The sequence below is a fragment of the Corella eumyota genome, chromosome 1 (assembly GCF_963082875.1).
Source record: "Corella eumyota chromosome 1, kaCorEumy4.1, whole genome shotgun sequence".
NCBI lineage: Eukaryota > Metazoa > Chordata > Ascidiacea > Phlebobranchia > Corellidae > Corella > Corella eumyota.
The window spans coordinates 9,150,347-9,169,520 of NC_137490.1; the positions used below are offsets into that span (position 1 = coordinate 9,150,347).

The window sequence follows — 19,174 nt, forward strand, 5'->3', positions numbered from 1 at the left end:
CGGCAGGGTGGTGTAGTGGTAAGAACACTTGCTACACCACACATGAGGTTGTGGGTTCAATCCCCACTGCTCTCATGCTGTAGCGCCCTTGAGTAAGGCGTTATAAACGGTATGAACTCCTGCTAAGCAAGCACTTAATTAGCAGCATAAATACCGGGCAATTATAATCTATATAATATCCCAAACTGCCACAGGCAACTCGAGACTGGGTCGGAGTAACTGGTGTTACTCTATGTTTAAGTTGCGCATTCGACTTTCCCACATCGAGGATAAAGATATATACTAAAAAAAAAGATGGAAAGCTTAACAAAGAGGAAATGTGTCTAACTTGTGGTTATTGTGATATTTTCTCCTAACATCTATTGTTCAAGGAAGGTTGGTATCGTCATTGCAATAAAATTTACCGTTAAAAAATGTACCTTTTAGATAAAGGAATTTCTTCTTTTCTTTTGTTGCAGTTGTGGAATTGGTGAAAAGATTTCATTGTGCGACAACCAAAAAAACTGTTGCATGTCATTTGTAGTTTTGTTGATTTAAAAAGGAATCTTTCTGACAGAATCGACAAAAGTTTCTTGGGTTTGTTACATGTGTCTCAAGGGTCAAAAGTTTGGAAGTTTAATAAAAGAAAATTTGGGTGAGCAGTTGCATCAGTTCCAGCAAACAACAACCAAGTCTTGAACGTTGAGGTAGTTCCATTACGTTTACATGTTTTCACCAACATAAGGCGTCCGATCGAGTTTTATTTTTATTCGATGGAATACCAATTACTGGGTTTTATTCCTTGCTAGATCTAGAAACTTATGTAGAGCGGTATTACGCATTTAAGATTGGTTATAATGCAATGTTAGCGGAATGGAGTTTCGTTTGATCTCGTAATCGATGATTTCGCTTGTAATGATTTATCAATTTTGAATCCAGAGAAAAAATGTGAATTCGGAGAAAAGGATGAATTGTGAATTCGAAAAAAAAATTTGTTCAGGCAAGGGATCAGGGAATTTGTTTTTCGAGTTTATTTAAATTTTAAAAACTTGTCAGTCTCTAGCCGCAGTAAAAAGAAGATTCGTGTTTTGGGTGTTTGATAGTTTTTCGACCTTTCAAGTCCATGCATGATTGCTCACTTTTTGCAACAAAAGTTCTGTTTTGTTGGAAGCCAAAATGTTATAACCAGCTCACATGGCTCGTAACTTTGGGGTTACTTACCCGGAATTGGTAGAGCGTTGGTTTCTACCGATTAACACCTGCAGTGGTTAAACCGTTGGTTTCTACCGATTAACACCTGCAGTGGTTAAAAAAAGGATTGCTTGGAGACGTGTAGGACTGCTCTTTTTCAAAAGCTGAGAACAATCACAACAAAATCAAAATCCATTCGCTCAAGTTGTGATAAGGGGTTGTTAAATTGTGAGTTTATATTGCAATCCAACCTACAGGGGACTATGTGGATTTCTGAGATTGAGCGAGAGTATTTGGATTTCTTGATTATTGCACTGAAGTAGTTGTATAAGTCGTTTTATGAGAGTCCTAAAAAGTAAGAGAGTTAAGAGAGTCCTAAAAAGTGTGAATTGATTTATAAGACATTTATGGGTGGCGTTAGAGAAAACTAAAGAAAATGGGAAAATTGATTTATACGATATTTATGGGTGTCGTAAGAGAGTACTTAAAAAGTATTTATTTATTGGAAAATGTTTAAAGAAGTTAAATGGCTGGTAACAGAGAGTATTAAGAGAAATTTTTAAGATAATGTGTGTAAAAATAATTAAATGGCGCTATTGACACAAAATCGCGTGAGCGAAATTTGTGTTCATAGAAGCGAGTTTATTTATATGTAAGTAAAAAATTTAAGTTTTTATTAAAGTTTTATTGAATAGAACAAGGATTTCAATTTTGTTTTATTAACATAAATAATAAACACACGAATTATATTTTTATTGTTTTTTCCATCTAAATAATATATTTTTAATTTTTTCATCGTTTGACTCTAAGTTATCAGTGAACATGTTGTTAATGGTATGCATGCTTTTGCCTCTACTTTTTAACACCACATATAAAACACAGTAATGTCCGCATGTTGTATTTAAAGGATGTTGTAATGTTTTTGAATTGAAAGTCCATCCCGTGCTGTTTTTATTTAAGAATACATTAAATTCTTTGTATAATGGTTGTAATCCCATAGGATCGAAGCTTTTTGGGCGCTGTTGATAGAAAATCGCGTGAGCGAAATTTGTGTTCACAGAAACGAGTTCATTTAAATATAAGTAAAAAGTTTAAGTTTGTATTAAATTATTATTCCTTATAAGTTAATAACGTGTTAGTTATTTTTTATGCTAACAGAAGGTTAGTGAAATTTGATTAAGTATAACAATTAGGTTGATAGAAATACGCGCGGGAAAAAAAACGTGTTTAAAAATATAAAAAAGTAAAACCTAAAACCGGCATGTAAAAGCAACAAACTAATATTGATTTTCAGAGATTCTAAATTATCAGAAAATTTCCAAAAGTTCTATATTAATGAGAGATTTTAACGGTTTTATGTCAATGGAAATTTTCAACGGTTTATATTAATGGATCATTTCCGGAGATTTTAAACTTTTTTCGAAACATTTGTTTCGCAAGTTATAATTAGGACAATGAAAGCAATACAATATATGTAATAACGCGTACAGAACTAAATGTTATGGAAAATTTCTAGAGGTTCAGAACATTTTTCGAATAATTTTTTTCGTAAGTTATAATTAGGACAACAGAAACTTCGCAATAAGCTCAGGTTAGGTATTTATTTTCTAAATATAACACACACAGAACTAAATGTTATAGAGCTAACGTGTTTAATTTCGTACGTTTTTTAGTTACTTAGATTTCTTGTATTTATTTTCATTAGATTTTTAGATAGTAAATAAGTTTTTCGATAATTTATCTCTTTTATCATCATGAGTGAAAAAATGATAGACTTCAACACGACAGAACGAAGTTGGTGATGTTCTAAAAGATAGTCAGATCTTAACCGATCAAGAACTCTTTCCTTTTGAGGATTTTCAAGAATCGGTGATGATTCCTAATTCTTCCACTGCAGCCCAGCCAACCTCAGAAAAGTTGCCAATATCGTTAAAAGCTAAGAAAAAAACGAGCCCCGTCAAACCGATGCCAGCAATTAAGAGGTAAAAATTTTTTTTTATTTGTAAAGGATATTATTTAAATAGTAAATTAAATTTAGAAAAAATTCAACGGGAAACACTGTTTGATGTAAGTATATCACCAATTTCGAAGGAAGAAATGAATAAAGGTAAATGTATTAAAATTAGTATTAGATTAAAGAAATATAGAATAGAAAACCTTTTTTTTTATCTTTCACTCAAATATTTTATGTAAAAATCTTAGAATATTATTTTGAAGAAGAGGAGGATAGTGAAAGAGGAGAATCTTCTTATGAAGATATATTAGATACAAGAAAACGAATTATACGGAAAAATCGGATGGAAAAAAGATCGGTAGAAAGCTCAGACGGTGAGCTGTCGGTTATAAAGTGGAAAGCAAACAAAGAAGCGGAATGTTCAGGTATAACAAAAATAATTTAAACTAGATTTATTTGATAAATAAAAAATAGTTCGAAATTATTTGATTATTTTTAAAATTATTTTTTATTGGGAATAAATTGATGCATAAACATATTTAATTAAAAATATTACCTGAACTAATTAAACAAATATTACGTATACCTTTTTTTAATTATTATACTAAAAAATTAAATTTTTTTTATTATTCTGCGCTTTAACAACAACCCCTAATTTTTATTAAATAAACAAGCTATTAAATATGTAAAACATACGAAAAATTAATTTTTTAACTTGTTTTTATTTAACTAATATCATGATATACAATTGACCAAGATTTAAAAAAAATAAAAATAACCTTTAAATTTTAATAAACAAATACCTATTACTTGGTAATTAATGATAAAAATTAAAATTTTAATTCATTTTTGAGTTACCAATATCATGATATTCAATTGACTAAAATTTGAAAACCTAACAACGATCTTTAAATTTCAATAAACAAACACCTATTAATTAGTAATTAGTAATAAAAATAAAATTTTTAATTCATTTTTAAGTTATAAATATCTTAATATATAACTGACCAAAATTTAAAAACCTGAAAACGATCTTTAAATTTTAATAAACAAACACCTATTAATTGGTAATTAGTGATAATTCAATTTTGAAAATAGGAGAATCAGAAAACTTTATTATGACAAACAACATACTTAAATTTTAAAACCTTTAAAGTACTAGAACAAAAGTTATTTTGAACCAAAATTCGGACTAGTAAGAATAAAAACAACTAGATTTATTTGATAAATAAAATATGGTTCGAAATTATTTGATTATGTTTAGCATAAATTTTTATAAATAAAAAAAAATATGCATACACCTTAACTAAGAATATTACATAAATCAAAAGTTATTCGATTTCAAAATTCGGATTTGTAAGAATAAAAATAAAAATAATAATAAATATACGGACAATAACAATATGTTTCGAAATCTAAGATTTCGAACCATAATAATAATAATAAATATAATGACAATAACAATATGTTTCGAAATCTAAGATTTCGAACCATAATAAATTCTAAAACGAAATTAAATAATTAAATAAAAAATTGTTTAGAATATTATTAACAAAAAAGTGAGAATAATGATCAGGTATAAAAAACAAAATATGTGATTATGTAACACTTTTTCAAAAAAATTAAACCACATATTTTTTTTTATATAGATAGATCGTTTACACTTCCTTTGCGTAGGAGTTATTATCGTTCGGATTATGGTATGTAATTTAATTTAAAATTATTATTAAAAACAGTTTAGTTTAAATTTATTTTTTCTAATATTTCAATGTTTAGTAGACAGCTCTACAGAAGACGAAGAGCTTTCTTTTTACTCGTCTTCACTTTCTAATTTAAAAGGTAAGTTTTTAACTAGAATACTATATCACAATTCTATAATTATAGCTAATGGATCTTAAATAAGTATTAAATGTTACTAAAAAGTAAATTATTATTTTTTTTAAAGAAAATATGACACAAAGTAAAAGTTCAATTAACAAAAGTTGTGAAGGTAAATAAAAAAATTTGATACATTTTTTAAAATAAATATAATCTGTTATCAAAAATAACAGTAAAATTGATTTACAGAAGACGAGATACAGTTTGATCCGGTGATCGAAAGTTCGGAAAATGAATCACAGGGTGCTTGATTAGAAAACACAAATGTTCTTTTAAAAAAAAAATCATTCATTTTATTTTAAGTTTTTTTCCTTAAATTTTCTTCCTCAAAAATTTCAAAATTATTTTGCTTTTATTAAAAATAAAAAATCAATGAAAACTTAATAGTTTATATTAAGGTTTAATGTTTTTTATCAGTTTTTTTCTCAATTTGGTGGAGGCGGCAATATTTTAGTAAATGATGAACCAGATTTAATAAAAAGTAATCAAAATTCTATCAAAACACACTTTCGTGCTGGTCGAATGTTACAGTTTTACAATTATGATCTCTGTGACTAACAGGTTAAAAAAAACGTAATCTTAAATCAAAATGAATACAAAAACCTAATTCCAGTTTTGTCGTTACAAAAGTTACAAATATTTCACTCTACGTATATCCAATTCGAAATTTATTTATCGGTCACCCGACTGAATTACCGAGTTATCTACTAAGCAATCGTTTTTTACTTTCTTTAACGGGTAATAGTCAAAAAAAGTTCGATGACAACCTATGTTTATTTCGTGCTATTGATTGTTTTATATCCAAACGTAAGAAAGCATCGGAGATAAGAGTAACATATCTTTTAAAAAAATACTCAACGAAATCTAGAAATAGCTTTCCTGGTATTCAAATTAAAGATTTACCACAAATTGAAAAACTTTTTAAGTTAAATATTCAAGTATATTCAAAACTACCAAACACTAACACAGAACTAATTTATCGCAGTCGACGTGCGATGTTTAACAAAAATGAGGATATTATGTATTTGAATTTATATGAAAATCATTTTAGTCTTATTACAAATCATGTTAAATTCTGTAAAGGATTTGTGTGTCGTAAGTGTTTGAAGGTATGGAATTCAACCTATGCACTAACCAGACATAGAAAAATCAAAAACTGTTCACTCAATATTAAATTCAAGTACCCAGGTGGAGTTTTTCGTTTACCCAAAACGATATTCTCGCAATTACTTGAATATGGAATTAAAGTTGAAAGAGATTTACAGTTTCAAATTTTTCGTGCATGTTTGGATTTTAAGACATATTTCAGTAAAAATGATATACCAAAACAAACGGAAAGAACGACATGGATAGTAAAACATGAAATTCTTTCAGTAAGCATTTGTTCAAACGTAAATAACTTCACAAAACCACGATGTTTTGTTTCAAACGGTAATTCTATTGAATTAATTAACGAGTTTTTTTCTTACCTTACTGAAATACAAGAAACAGCGCTTCAATTATTACTTAAAAAATTTGAAAAAGTTTTTAATCAAATAGAACAGCAATTGAATTATTTAATGCAAAGAGAAGACTCAGATGCAAAAATTACTAAACATCCACTTTTCATTCTTAAAAAACGATTATTGAATCGAATTACTGTGTTACCAATTTATTCCTTTAACGGAGGTACCTATGACCTACAGGTAGCAAAACGATATATTTTTGGTTATATACTTAAAAATGATAAGTTACAGTATGTCATTAAGAAAGCAAATAAATACATGCAAATCAAAACCAGTCGATTTAATTTTCTAGATATCGTAAATTTTCTCGCTGCAAATTGTAGTTACAAAAAATATTTAAAAGCTTTTGAAATCTAAGAACAAAAAGGATTTTTTCCATATGAATATCTTACATCAATTTCGAAGTTAAACGAAACGAAATTACCGGAATACAAAGAGTTTTTCAGCGAATTAAAATATTCCAATATTATTCCGCAGGAGTACGAGTCATGTCAAAATGTATGGAAAACAAAAAATATTAAAACGCTTAAAGATTTTCTTGTTTATTACAACAATCTCGATACATATCCAATGTTACTAGCTTTACAAAAGCAAATTGATTGTTATAAAAACCTTAATTTCGATATGGGTGACTGTGTAAGCTTACCAAAACTTGCTTTACAAATAATTATCAAAAGTATGCCGAAAGATACGTTTTTTACTTTATTCGATGAAAAACATAAACATATTTTTCAGCTTATAAAACAACAGTTGAGAGGAGGTTTAGCTATAACTTTTAATCGTAAACAAATTGTTTGAGAATCATTAATTCGTGAACAAGACAATAAAAGCAAGGCCAAGACCTGTCGATTTATTTCCGCGTTAGATGCAAATTCACTTTATTTATTATGTCTCGGGAAGTTGATGCCTTCCGAGACATTTGTTAGTTATACTTTAAATAAAAACAATACTTTTGATCGAGAAAATTCTTATCAATATGGTGAAATGGCCACGTGTTGGATTGATTATATTGCTTTCAAAGAAAAACGTTTTATTCAACATAAATATAATTTAAGTGAAAAACCATCTACAAAGTTATAGGTGATTCTAGAATAAATCCATAGGATAAATTTATTTTGAATGCAGATGTTTGTACATTAAAAATTTCCTCAACGAAACGATGAAACCATAAATTACGCCAATCTTGTTCTGTATAAACAAAAAAATTATAGCACTTTCGTTTTTTTTTAAGGATTTTTGTATTCAATTTGATTTAAAAGTACGTTTTTTTTATACCTGTTAGATCACAGAGATCATAATTGTAAAACTGTAACATTCGACCAGCACGAAAGTGTGTTTTGATAGAATTTTGATTACTTTTTATTAAATCTGGTTCATCATTTACTTGAATATCGCCGCCTCCACCAAATTGAGAAAAAACTGATAAAAAACATTAAACTTTAATATAAACTATTAAGTTTTCATTGATTTTTTTATTTTTAATAAAAGAAAAATAATTTTGAAATTTTTGAGGAAGAAAATTTAAGAAAAAAGCTTAAAATAAAATGAATGATTTTTTTTTAAAAGAACATTTGTGTTTTCGAATCAAGCACCCAGTGATTCATTTTCCGAACTTTCGAAATCAATTTTACTGTTATTTTTGATAAAAGATTATATTTATTTTAAAAAATGTATCAAATTTTTTTATTTACCTTCACAACTTTTGTTAATTGAACTTTGATTTTGTGTCATATTTTCTTTAAAAAAAATAATAATTTACTTTTTAGTAACATTTAATACTTATTTAAGATCCATTAGCTATAATTATAGAATTGTGATATAGTATTCTAGTTAAAAACTTACCTTTTAAATTAGAAAGTGAAGACGAGTAAAAAGAAAGCTCTTCGCCTTCTATAGAACTGTCTACTAAACATCGAAATATTAGAAAAAATAAATTTATACTAAACTTTTTTTAATAATAATTTTAAATTAAATTACATACCATAATTCGAACGATAATACTCCTACGCAAAGGAAGTGTAAACGATCTATCTATATAAAAAAAATATGTGGTTTAATTTTTTTGAAAAAGTGTTACATAATCACATATTTTGTTTTTATACCTGATTATTATTCTCACTTTTTTGTTGATAATATTCTAAACAATTTTTTATTTAATTATTTAATTTCGTTTTAGAATTTATTATGGTTCGAAATCTTAGATTTCGAAACATATTGTTATTGTCATTATATTTATTATTCTTATTGTTTTTATTCTTACTAGTCCGAATTTTGGTTCAAAATAACTTTTGTTCTAGTACTTTAAAGGTTTTGAAATTTTAGTATGTTGTTTGTCATAATAAAGTTTTCTGATTCTCCTATTTTCAAAATTGAATTATCACTAATTACTAATTAATAGGTGTTTGTTTATTAAAATTTAAAGATCGTTATCAGGTTTTTAAATTTTGGTCAGTTATATATTAAGATATTTATAACTTAAAAATGAATTAAAAATTTTATATTTATTCTTAATTACTAATTAATAGGTGTTTGTTTATTGAAATTTAAAGATTGTTGTTAGGTTTTCAAATTTTGGTCAATTGAATATCATGATATTGGTAACTCAAAAATGAATTAAAATTTTAATTTTTATCATTAATTACCAAGTAATAAATATTTGTTTATTAAAATTTAAAGGTTATTTTTATTTTTTTAAATCTTGGTCAATTGTATATCATGATATTAGTTAAATAAAAACAAGTTAAAAAATTAATTTTTCGTATGTTTTACATATTTAATAGCTTGTTTATTTAATAAAAATTAGGGGTTGTTATTAAAGCGCAGAATAATAAAAAAAATTTAATTTTTTAGTCTAATAATTAAAAAAAGGTATACGTAATATTTGTTTAATTAGTTTAGGTAATATTTTTAATTAAGTAATGTTTATGCATCAATTTATTCCCAATAAAGAATAATTTTAAAAATAATCAAATAATTTCGAACCATTTTTTATTTATCAAATAAATCCAGTTTAAATTATTTTTGTTATACCTGAACATTCCGCTTTTTTGTTTGCTTTTCACTTTATAACCGACAGCTCTCCGACTGAGCTTTCTACCGATCTTTTTTCCATCCGCTTTTTCCGTATAATTCGTTTTCTTGTATCTAATATATCTTCATAAGAAGATTCTCCTCTTTCACTATCCTCCTCTTCTTCAAAATAATATTCTAAGATTTTTACATAAAATATTTGAGTGAAAGATAAAAAAAAAGGTTTTCTATTCTATATTTCTTTAATCTAATACTAATTTTAATACATTTACCTTTATCCATTTCTTCCTTCGAAATCGCTGATATACTTACATCAAACAGTGTTTCCCGTTGAATTTTTTCTAAATTTAATTTACTATTTAAATAATATCCTTTACAAATAAAAACTTTTTTTACCTCTTAATTGCTGGCATCGGTTTGACGGGGCTCGTTTTTTTCTTAGCTTTTAACGATATTGGCAACTTTTCTGAGGTTGGCTGGGCTGCAGTGGAAGAATTAGGAATCACCACCGATTCTTGAAAATCCTCAAAAGGAAAGAGTTCTTGGTCGGTTAAGATCTGACTATCTTCTAGAACATCATACCAATTTCGTTCTGTCGTGTTGAAGTCTATCGTTTTTTCACTTATGATGATAAAAGAGATAAATTATCGAAAAACTTATTTACTATCTAAAAATCTAATGAATAAAAATACAAGAAATCTAAGTAACTAAAAAAAGTACGAAATTAAACACGTTAGCTCTATAACATTTAGTTCTGTGTGTGTTATATTTAGAAAATAAATACCTAACCTGAGCTTATTGCGTAGTTTCTGTTGTCCTAATTATAACTTACGTAAAAAATTATTCGAAAAATGTTCTGAACCTCTAGTAATTTTTCATAACATTTAGTTCTGTACGCGTTATTACATATGTTGTATTGTTTTCATTGTCCTAATTATAGCTTGCGAAACAAATGTTTCGAAAAAAGTTTAGAATCTCCGGAAATGATCCATTAATATAAATCGTTGAAAATTTCCATTGACATAAAACCGTTGAAATTTCTCATTAATATAAAACTTTTGGAAATTTTCTATTAATTTAGAACTTTTTGGAAATTTTCTGATAATTTAGAATCTCTGAAAATCAATATTAGTTTGTTGCTTTTACATGCCGGTTTTAGGTTTTACTTTTTTATATTTTTAAACACGTTTTTTCCCGCGCGTATTTCTATCAACCTAATTGTTATACTTAATCAAATTTCACTAACCTTCTGTTAGCATAAAAAATAACTAACACGTTATTAACTTATAAGGAATAATAATTTAATACAAACTTAAACTTTTTACTTATATTTAAATGAACTCGTTTCTGTGAACACAAATTTCGCTCACGCGATTTTCTATCAACAGCGCCCAAAAAGCTTCGATCCTATGGGATTACAACCATAATACAAAGAATTTAATGTATTCTTAAATAAAAACAGCACGGGATGGACTTTCAATTCAAAAACATTACAACATCCTCTAAATACAACATGCGGACATTACTGTGTTTTATATGTGATGTTAAAAAGTAGAGGCAAAAGCATGCATACCATTAACAACATGTTCACTGATAACTTAGAGTCAAACGATGAAAAAATTAAAAATATATTATTTAGATGGAAAAAACAATAAAAATATAATTCGTGTGTTTATTATTTATGTTAATAAAACAAAATTGAAATCCTTGTTCTATTCAATAAAACTTTAATAAAAACTTAAACTTTTTACTTACATATAAATAAACTCGCTTCTATGAACACAAATTTCACTCACGCGATTTTGTGTCAATAGCGCCATTAAATTATTTTTACACACATTATCTTGAAAATTTCTCTTAGTACTCTCTGTTACCAGCCATTTAACTCCTTTAAACATTTTCCAATAAATAAATACTTTTTAAGTACTCTCTTACGACACCCATAAATATCGTATAAATCAATTTTCCCATTTTCTTTAGTTTTCTCTAACGCCACCCATAAATGTCTTATAAATCAATTCACACTTTTTAGGACTCTCTTACCCCACCCATATTCGTCTTATAAAACGACTTCTACAACTACTCAGACGTGTGTAACATGTCACATGCCGGAAGTTCAAAGTTGTTGGGAAAATCTTTATCGTGCCTGTGATAAAACATTTTCGCTCTTTAGCGATTATTTTAGCTCGAAACTTCAAGTTTTTTTTTAATATTTTGATTAAGTCTAATTTAGGTTTTTCTGTTTTCATAGTTATAATTTCTTTTCTAGGCAGCGCTAATATTTTTTTGCCAAAATGAAAATTATAAAATTTTTTCCTTCATTGTTTTAATAAATGATTGTTTCGTCTGAACTTGTGTTATAGGTTTTTGAGTAGTAAATTAGTGTCAGAGTTACGTTAAGTTATTTTTAAAGTTAGATTTAGCCGACAGTAACCGGTGAAGTACGTTAGAGAAAACAACGTTCCGTTTACCGTAAGAGAGAATTTAGGAGAACTGTATACGAGTTTAGGAGAACTGTATAGAATTTAGGAAAACTGTAGGAAACAATTAAGGAGGACCGTAGTGTAATTATGTTTTGTCTAGAACCGGCCAAAATACGTAACCCAAAAAATCTATTTAAATTTTGGTATGTTGTTGATATTATTTTTATGTAAGTTAAAAGAATATTAAATATTTATTCAATATTTATATCAAATATTGTTTGATTTAGATATATTATTTTAAAAAAATCAAATAATATTAAAACATATTTTGTTTGTCAAATAAATCTAGTTTTAATTTGACTACCTAATTGAGGTCATCTGTGAAACAATATACATGACGTACTGAACAACATAACGGAAAAAGAAATATATAAAAAATCGACAAAATTAGATTAAAGTTTTTTTATTAATTGAATTTGACATATTTATGTTAGTTATGTTATTCCTCAGTAATTATATTGTTGCGCTGTATTTTCTATAGGCTTTATCTAATTACATTTAACTTAACTTTTTTTTTAATATTTTATTTCGCTGTTGATAGTGTTTTTTTAGCATTAACCTTTTTTACTCCTTACTAAAAATAGCTGCAAAAGAGACCTCCTTTAACTCATTCTTTCCGCGTTTATGTTCTTTTTTAAAACCGGATTCTCTTCTTTCATAATCGTACCAACTTTACTGACAGACTGACTTCGAGTTAGCCGATTTATTGTAAATATCTACAACTAACCGCAGCATTAGCAATTAAAACCCGGTTCTACTAATTACCACACAGTACCCCACAGGACAGCACAGGTTATATAGAACAATACTTTAACCACCCAGGAAAAAAGAAATACGGAAATCGCATGGACTGTCAGGCTGTCCGGCAGTCGGGTAATTAGTAGGCATACCCCTTACCTTTTTTGTTACTTATCTAACTGGGTTTAATCTGTACTGATTTTATGCTGTGCTGTCAGGCTGTAGCGGTAGTGCCCTTGACAGAAACAGTATGAACTCCCGCTATACCCATATTTAATCACTATGTCAAAAGCAATTCCAGACTTGGTCAGTGTAACTGATGTTACCCTATGTTTACTCATAAACGACCCACTACGATCAGACGATGAGGATAAATAACACCCCTTGTAAAATATCAAACATACTGTTACAGATATATACTGAATTTATCTTTACTTTGTATATATATATTTAAAAAAAAATTTTTGTAAATTTTTCATCACTCAATATAATAACAACCAGAAGGCTTAACCTAATTTAATTAGTTTAAGCCCTTTATAACATACAACAATCCTGCTGCTTCTCATATCAAGTTTGACAACAAAAGTGACAATAGCCCATATATACAAAATGGCATCTAAAGAAAGGATGAGAAATTATAAAAACAAAGCAAAAGACAATGAAGAATTGCGCAGAAAGCGAGAAGAGGAGGGTATACAACTTCGAAAACAAAAAAGGGATGAGCAGGTTATTTTTAATTTTAAATAGTTTTGTATCCATTAGAAAAAAGTCTATACTCTACTAATTATAAGAAAACCATTGTGAATTGTTTTAAACAGTATATTTTTAGGTATTTAAACGGAGAAATGTTGCCTTAGAACTTAATGAAAATGAAAGTGGTGATAACAGTCAAGTGGGAATGATCCATTCAACCTCAGGTTAGTTGTGCCTTAATACATGATTAAAATAACAGTAAAAGGTCCATTCTCATGTAACGTACATGGCATAATTTATATATATATATAGCATATACAAAATTTTCCAAACAAGACCATTTAAAAAAAATTTAAAATGTCAGTTGAGAGATACTATATGTTAAATAAACAAAATATTTTAGGGTTTCATTACAAAATATAATTAAAGAAAAACCATAACTTTTAATTCAACCAGCAAACTTATGTGACGTACATGACAAAAACTTTCACACAAAAAGTATTTAAAAAATGTGTAGTCAAATTTCTGAAGTAAAATACTTTTAGTTTACATAATTTAATAATAAATGTAAATAATTTATATAAGTCAGCAGACTTGAAGCTTAAATAGCAATATGAGTACATTTGTTGGGGCTAGATAGTACTCCCATGTTGTGACTAATATGACAAAAAATTGTGACGTACGTTACAGTAATTTTGTAAAATGATCTTTTAGTATAGAAAAGTTGTCAATGGGTTATGTTTTTATGGTCTACTGGTTAGTATATGTGTTTTTAATATTAAAACAATCAAAAAATATTGTAATAATAAAAACAATATTTTAGATCTTTAAAAATATGTTAAAATATTGATACATTTTGTATAAAAAAATTTCCCAACAAAAATACAACCGAAAAAAAATTTAAATAGGTTTTTAAACAAATTAATCTTTTTTTTGACTAATTTTTATGCACAGTTTTTAAATGCAAACTTTTAAAAAGTGGCAAATAAATTTAAATTTTTATAACTTTTACACTCTGTAAATGAAAATGGACCAATACATGTTAACCTTTTACTTAGAAATGTAAAGTGAAAATGTTTTGTAAAATATGCTTAGCATAGGTATGTTAAGAAAACATAAGACAGTGTTAAAAAAAATGCGTAAAATAGTCCTTATTAGTATGGTGGGGTAAAATAGTCCTTATTAGTATGGTACACTTTTAATCTAGATTCTGTTGATGATATTATCACTCAAGAAATGGTCGATGCTGTTCGAAGTGGAACATTAGAAGAAAAACTTATTTACACTAAAAAATTTAGGAAGTTGCTGTCGAAGGGTAAGGCTTGGTAAATTTTCTACAATGGAACAAATAAGTAAAATTTACCAACATCATTCAAACCTTACTTATTTCTGATTTGTTAGAACTTTATGACAAAATTTTTTACCTTTTTTCCGTTTGTAAAATTTTACTAATAGGTTTTTAGTGTGTTTTAAATAAATAGACCAGTAACTATACATAAGTTATATCAACAACTGTGTTTATTAACTTTTGTAGAGCCCCATCCTCCAATTTTTGAAGTTATAGAAACCGGTTTGGTGCCCTATTTGGTGATGATGTTAAAAATGGATGATCAACCTGCTTTACAATTTGAAGCAGCGTGGGCTTTAACAAATATTGCATCGGGTACAAGTTCTCAAACTAAAGTTGTTATAAACGAAAATGCTGTTCCTATTTTTATCACCCTTTTGTCCTCCCAACATGAAGATGTCAGAGAACAGGTTGACAATTGCTTAAAAAATATTTTTACCTTGTTGATAAAATTAATGTATTTATTGGAAAGTTAATAAATTGTTTTTTTTTGTTTAGTTTTTTATAAAATCATACTGGTACTGACAAAGCTAAATATAAAATTAAATTTGTTTTTCTATTCTCAATGAGTTTACAAAAGCCTACTAAATGAGCTGTGTGTTGTTATTTTTTTAGTCTGTGTGGGCTTTAGGAAATATTGCTGGAGATAGTGCACAATGCAGGGATTATGTCATAAATTGTGGAATCTTACCACCTCTATTAAAGTAAAATTATGTTTTTTTTTTCTAAAAACCCTATATTTATTACTTAAATGTTTTTTAATGTGTTAAAATATTTTAGTATCTTACCTTAATTAACACATCATTACTAACTGTTCTGTTCTTAATCAACTTAATTCCATGCTTTAAAATCTTTACAGAATACATAAAAAAGGAATCTAAAAATTTTAACAAATAGACATTTCTATGTATTATAACCATATTAAATTTCTCCAATTGTTTATATCAAAAACATAATTTATTACAGGTTAGCACAAATAACAACTAGGCTGTCAATGTTACGTAATGTTGTTTGGGCTATTTCAAATGTTGTTAGAGGAAAAAGTCCCCCCCCTGATTTCGAAAAGGTAATTAAATGTTAAAAAATATTTATTTAACCGGCAATGTGGTCAGAACATTTGGCTTGGGTTCGATCCCCATTGCTCTCATGCTGTAGCGCCCTAGTGTAAGGCATTTTAAACAGCATGAACTTCTGCTGAACCAAAACTTTTTAGCTTAATTATAGAAAAATTGTGATTTATATTATTTAAAACTGCCAGAGGTAACTCGAGACTGGGTTCGAGTAACAAATGTTACTTTATGTTTAGGTCATAAAGTTGACCATCCTACATCAAAGATAAATGATTATTTTTTAAAAAATGTTGTTTGCTGTAGCAGAAGGAATATATTTTCCTTCAAAATTTAAACAGAATCAAAGAATAAAAAATAAATGTCCTTAAAAATAAGTATTTTTTTAAAAGACATATATATACTATTTGTTAAGTAACTGGTTTATGTTGTATAGGTATCACCATGTCTTCCTGTTCTAGCAAGGTTACTTTTTAATGATGAACCTGAAATATTAGCTGATACTTGTTGGTCATTATCGTATTTATCAGATGGACCTAACGAAAAAATACAAGCAGTAATTGACAGGTGACCTTTCATTGTTGTTTTGAATAAGTTATATTATCAATTTATTTTACTAAGCATTACGCTATTGTGGTAATCACCTTAAATTTGATATCTCTAAAATTTTGTGTAGCGGTGTATGTCGAAGACTAGTGGAGTTATTAATGTCCAAACATCACACTGTAATTTCTAGTGCACTACGAGCTGTTGGAAATATTGTAACAGGAAATGATGTGCAAACTCAAGTAAGTACTTGAGTCACACCGCTTGCTTTAGGAAATGGCCAGTTTCTTTATTCTTATAAAAGTATTGAAAATTGTCTAGAATAATTGGTATTTAAAATTTTTTACTAGGTTATTCTGAACTGTCATGTTTTACCAGCGTTAAATCATTTATTATCAATAAATAAAGATTCTGTTCGAAAAGAAGCATGTTGGACAATATCTAATATTACTGCTGGAAACAGGTAACATAATGTTGTGTTTATACATATAAATAAAATTATTTTATTATATTGAGACCTTTTAACTGAAACATCTTAACTATTTAGACAACAAATTCAAATGGCAATTGATTCAAACATTTTTCCTAAATTGATAAACATTATGCACACAGCTGATTACAAAACCAGAAAAGAAGGCGCCTGGGCAATTACCAATGCAACTTCTGCAGGCTCTTCCCAACAAATTAGGTATATTTCGCTGAGATTGCATTCTTTAACAAAAATAGTATAAAAGTTTGTAAATTAAAGTTAAGAATTCAATAAATAAAATATAATAATGGTTTTTGCCTATAATAACATTAAAGTGTTTTTTTTTATATCTTAAGAATTAAACTCTAAATTTTAATAACATATATACCCCTGCTGTCACCTTAAAAACATAACCCTTGTTTTAGGTATTTAGTAAACAACAACTGTATTCAGCCATTATGTGATCTTCTTGCAGCACAAGACTTAAGAATTATTCAAGTTGCACTTAGTGGTTTGGAGAATATTCTTAGATTGGGAAAACAGGAAATGATGGATGGCAGTGTAAACAAATATGCAATTATTGTTGAAGAGTGCAAAGGTTAACTTTTTTACATAGATTAGCACATAGTTTTAAATATTTACAAAGGATGACTTGGGATATAACTTGGGTATGCAAAGGATTATTTTTGCAAACTTTCTTTTGTTATAAAATTGTTTTATTATGTTTGAATTAGATTTCTGAATTTTTGTGGCTAAATTTGACGTTTTTTAATAACTATTGATTAGGCCTATTTGTTTTTGTTTAGGTTTAGATAAAATTGAAAATCTACAGGCACATCAAAACCAAGATGTTTACCAAAAAGCATTTGATTTAATCGAAAAATATTTTGGTGAAGAAGATGAAGATACTTCCCTTGTTCCTCAAGTAAACAAATTATTTTTTTTTTTTTTCTGCCTGAATCAAAAATTTTGTATAATTTTTTTTAAACTTGTTTAACAAAATATCAAGAATGAATTCATCCTAATAAACTGATTTTATTAGGTTGATGCTAATGCAAAGCAATTTAACTTTGCCCATTCCAATGAAGGCATTACAGAATTTCAGTTGTGAAACTACCAAACACCCCACTTCATGACAAGTTCCTTTTGTGTGATGCAATTTCTTGTACACAAAAAAATAATATGTTTTATTTTCTAATCCAAACTTTTATATATATTTATTTACTAAAATTTTATTTGCAGCATGTTAAATTAAAAAAATATAGGTTAATAATTGATTTTGAAAATCTACAGGCACGTTATAATGTTTTAGTCCAAACAATTCACCATAGTTTGTTAAAATATATTGTTTGGGAATATATGCATATGAAATATGTATAAAAATGATATTTTGTGTCAAACCGATAAAACTTTTTTAATATAAATGTCACATTAGTGACAACTTAATAACATGAACCATCATTAAGGAAAATTAATATGACACTGTATTTTTTTATCATTAAAAACTATATTAGACACAATAACTAATTTATTGTTGTTTTTATGCCCTGAACAAGTTTTAAAGTGACAAGCATTAATATATTTATTTAGAAATTGACATGCAAGTAATTCAATATAACTTTTTTATGTTTAATATTTTTTTCATGTATATTTTTTTTGGCCATTGGTTGCATTTTTAAAATTCATGCGTTTTTTAGGTAATGAAACCCCTAAAAGCTTAAGTTAATTTTTCGTATTTTTTAACAAAAATTACTAACACAATTGCAGAATGGTCCACTTTTTTATTTTTTAGAACGAGTTTTTATTGATTATAAAAAAACATGCAGGTTAAGGTAAATTAAATTTATTATGGTATTTAGTATTTTAACAAAATTAGCAAAAATATAAAACCAAATGTGAGGTAAGCAAGAAAATATAAAATTAATTTCATGGCTGTTATATCTTTTTTTTTTAGTAACTTATCTAAAATAAACCTATTTTAAAAAATGGATTAACTTGTTGTTTAAACTGGCTAAAAAACTTTTATGAGGCATATACTTCTAAAACTATAGTAATTAGATTTCTTTAAATTATCCAAAAGTTGGTGTATATACTTATTTTACATGAATAAGTTTATTACTAACATCTTTTTCATTGTTTATTGAAGAATACAACTTGCCGAACCTGTAAAAAAACATTTTAAATGTCAGATAAATTTGTATTGTAAATATACCATATTCTTTTATATATATATATATAATATTATTATTAACCGACCAAATATATTTCTTAACATTTATAAATAAGGTAATTT

The 19,174-nt window shown here is 27.1% G+C and overlaps 1 protein-coding gene across 1 annotated transcript; it reads left to right on the forward strand.

The window, feature by feature from the left end:
- The first annotated feature begins 13,136 nt into the window (after positions 1 to 13,136).
- Positions 13,137 to 18,613, forward strand: LOC145763882 (importin subunit alpha-7-like). Its single transcript, XM_082575426.1, has 13 exons — positions 13,137 to 13,484; positions 13,588 to 13,675; positions 14,659 to 14,766; positions 14,986 to 15,209; positions 15,415 to 15,503; positions 15,766 to 15,865; positions 16,303 to 16,433; positions 16,543 to 16,654; positions 16,763 to 16,875; positions 16,960 to 17,100; positions 17,307 to 17,479; positions 17,688 to 17,806; positions 17,924 to 18,613. The coding sequence occupies exons 1-13, from the start codon at positions 13,368 to 13,370 to the stop codon at positions 17,990 to 17,992; spliced, it is 1,584 nt and encodes a 527-aa protein (XP_082431552.1). The 5' UTR covers positions 13,137 to 13,367; the 3' UTR covers positions 17,993 to 18,613.
- The last annotated feature ends 561 nt before the right edge of the window (positions 18,614 to 19,174 follow it).

Coding starts and splice junctions, on each gene's coding strand:
- LOC145763882 (XM_082575426.1), top strand. CDS start 13,368: ATGGCATCTAAAGAAAGGATGAGAAATTATAAAAACAAAGCAAAAGAC. Junction 15,866..16,302: donor CCCCCCCTGATTTCGAAAAG/GTAATTAAATGT, acceptor TATGTTGTATAG/GTATCACCATGTCTTCCTGT. Junction 16,434..16,542: donor ATACAAGCAGTAATTGACAG/GTGACCTTTCAT, acceptor AATTTTGTGTAG/CGGTGTATGTCGAAGACTAG.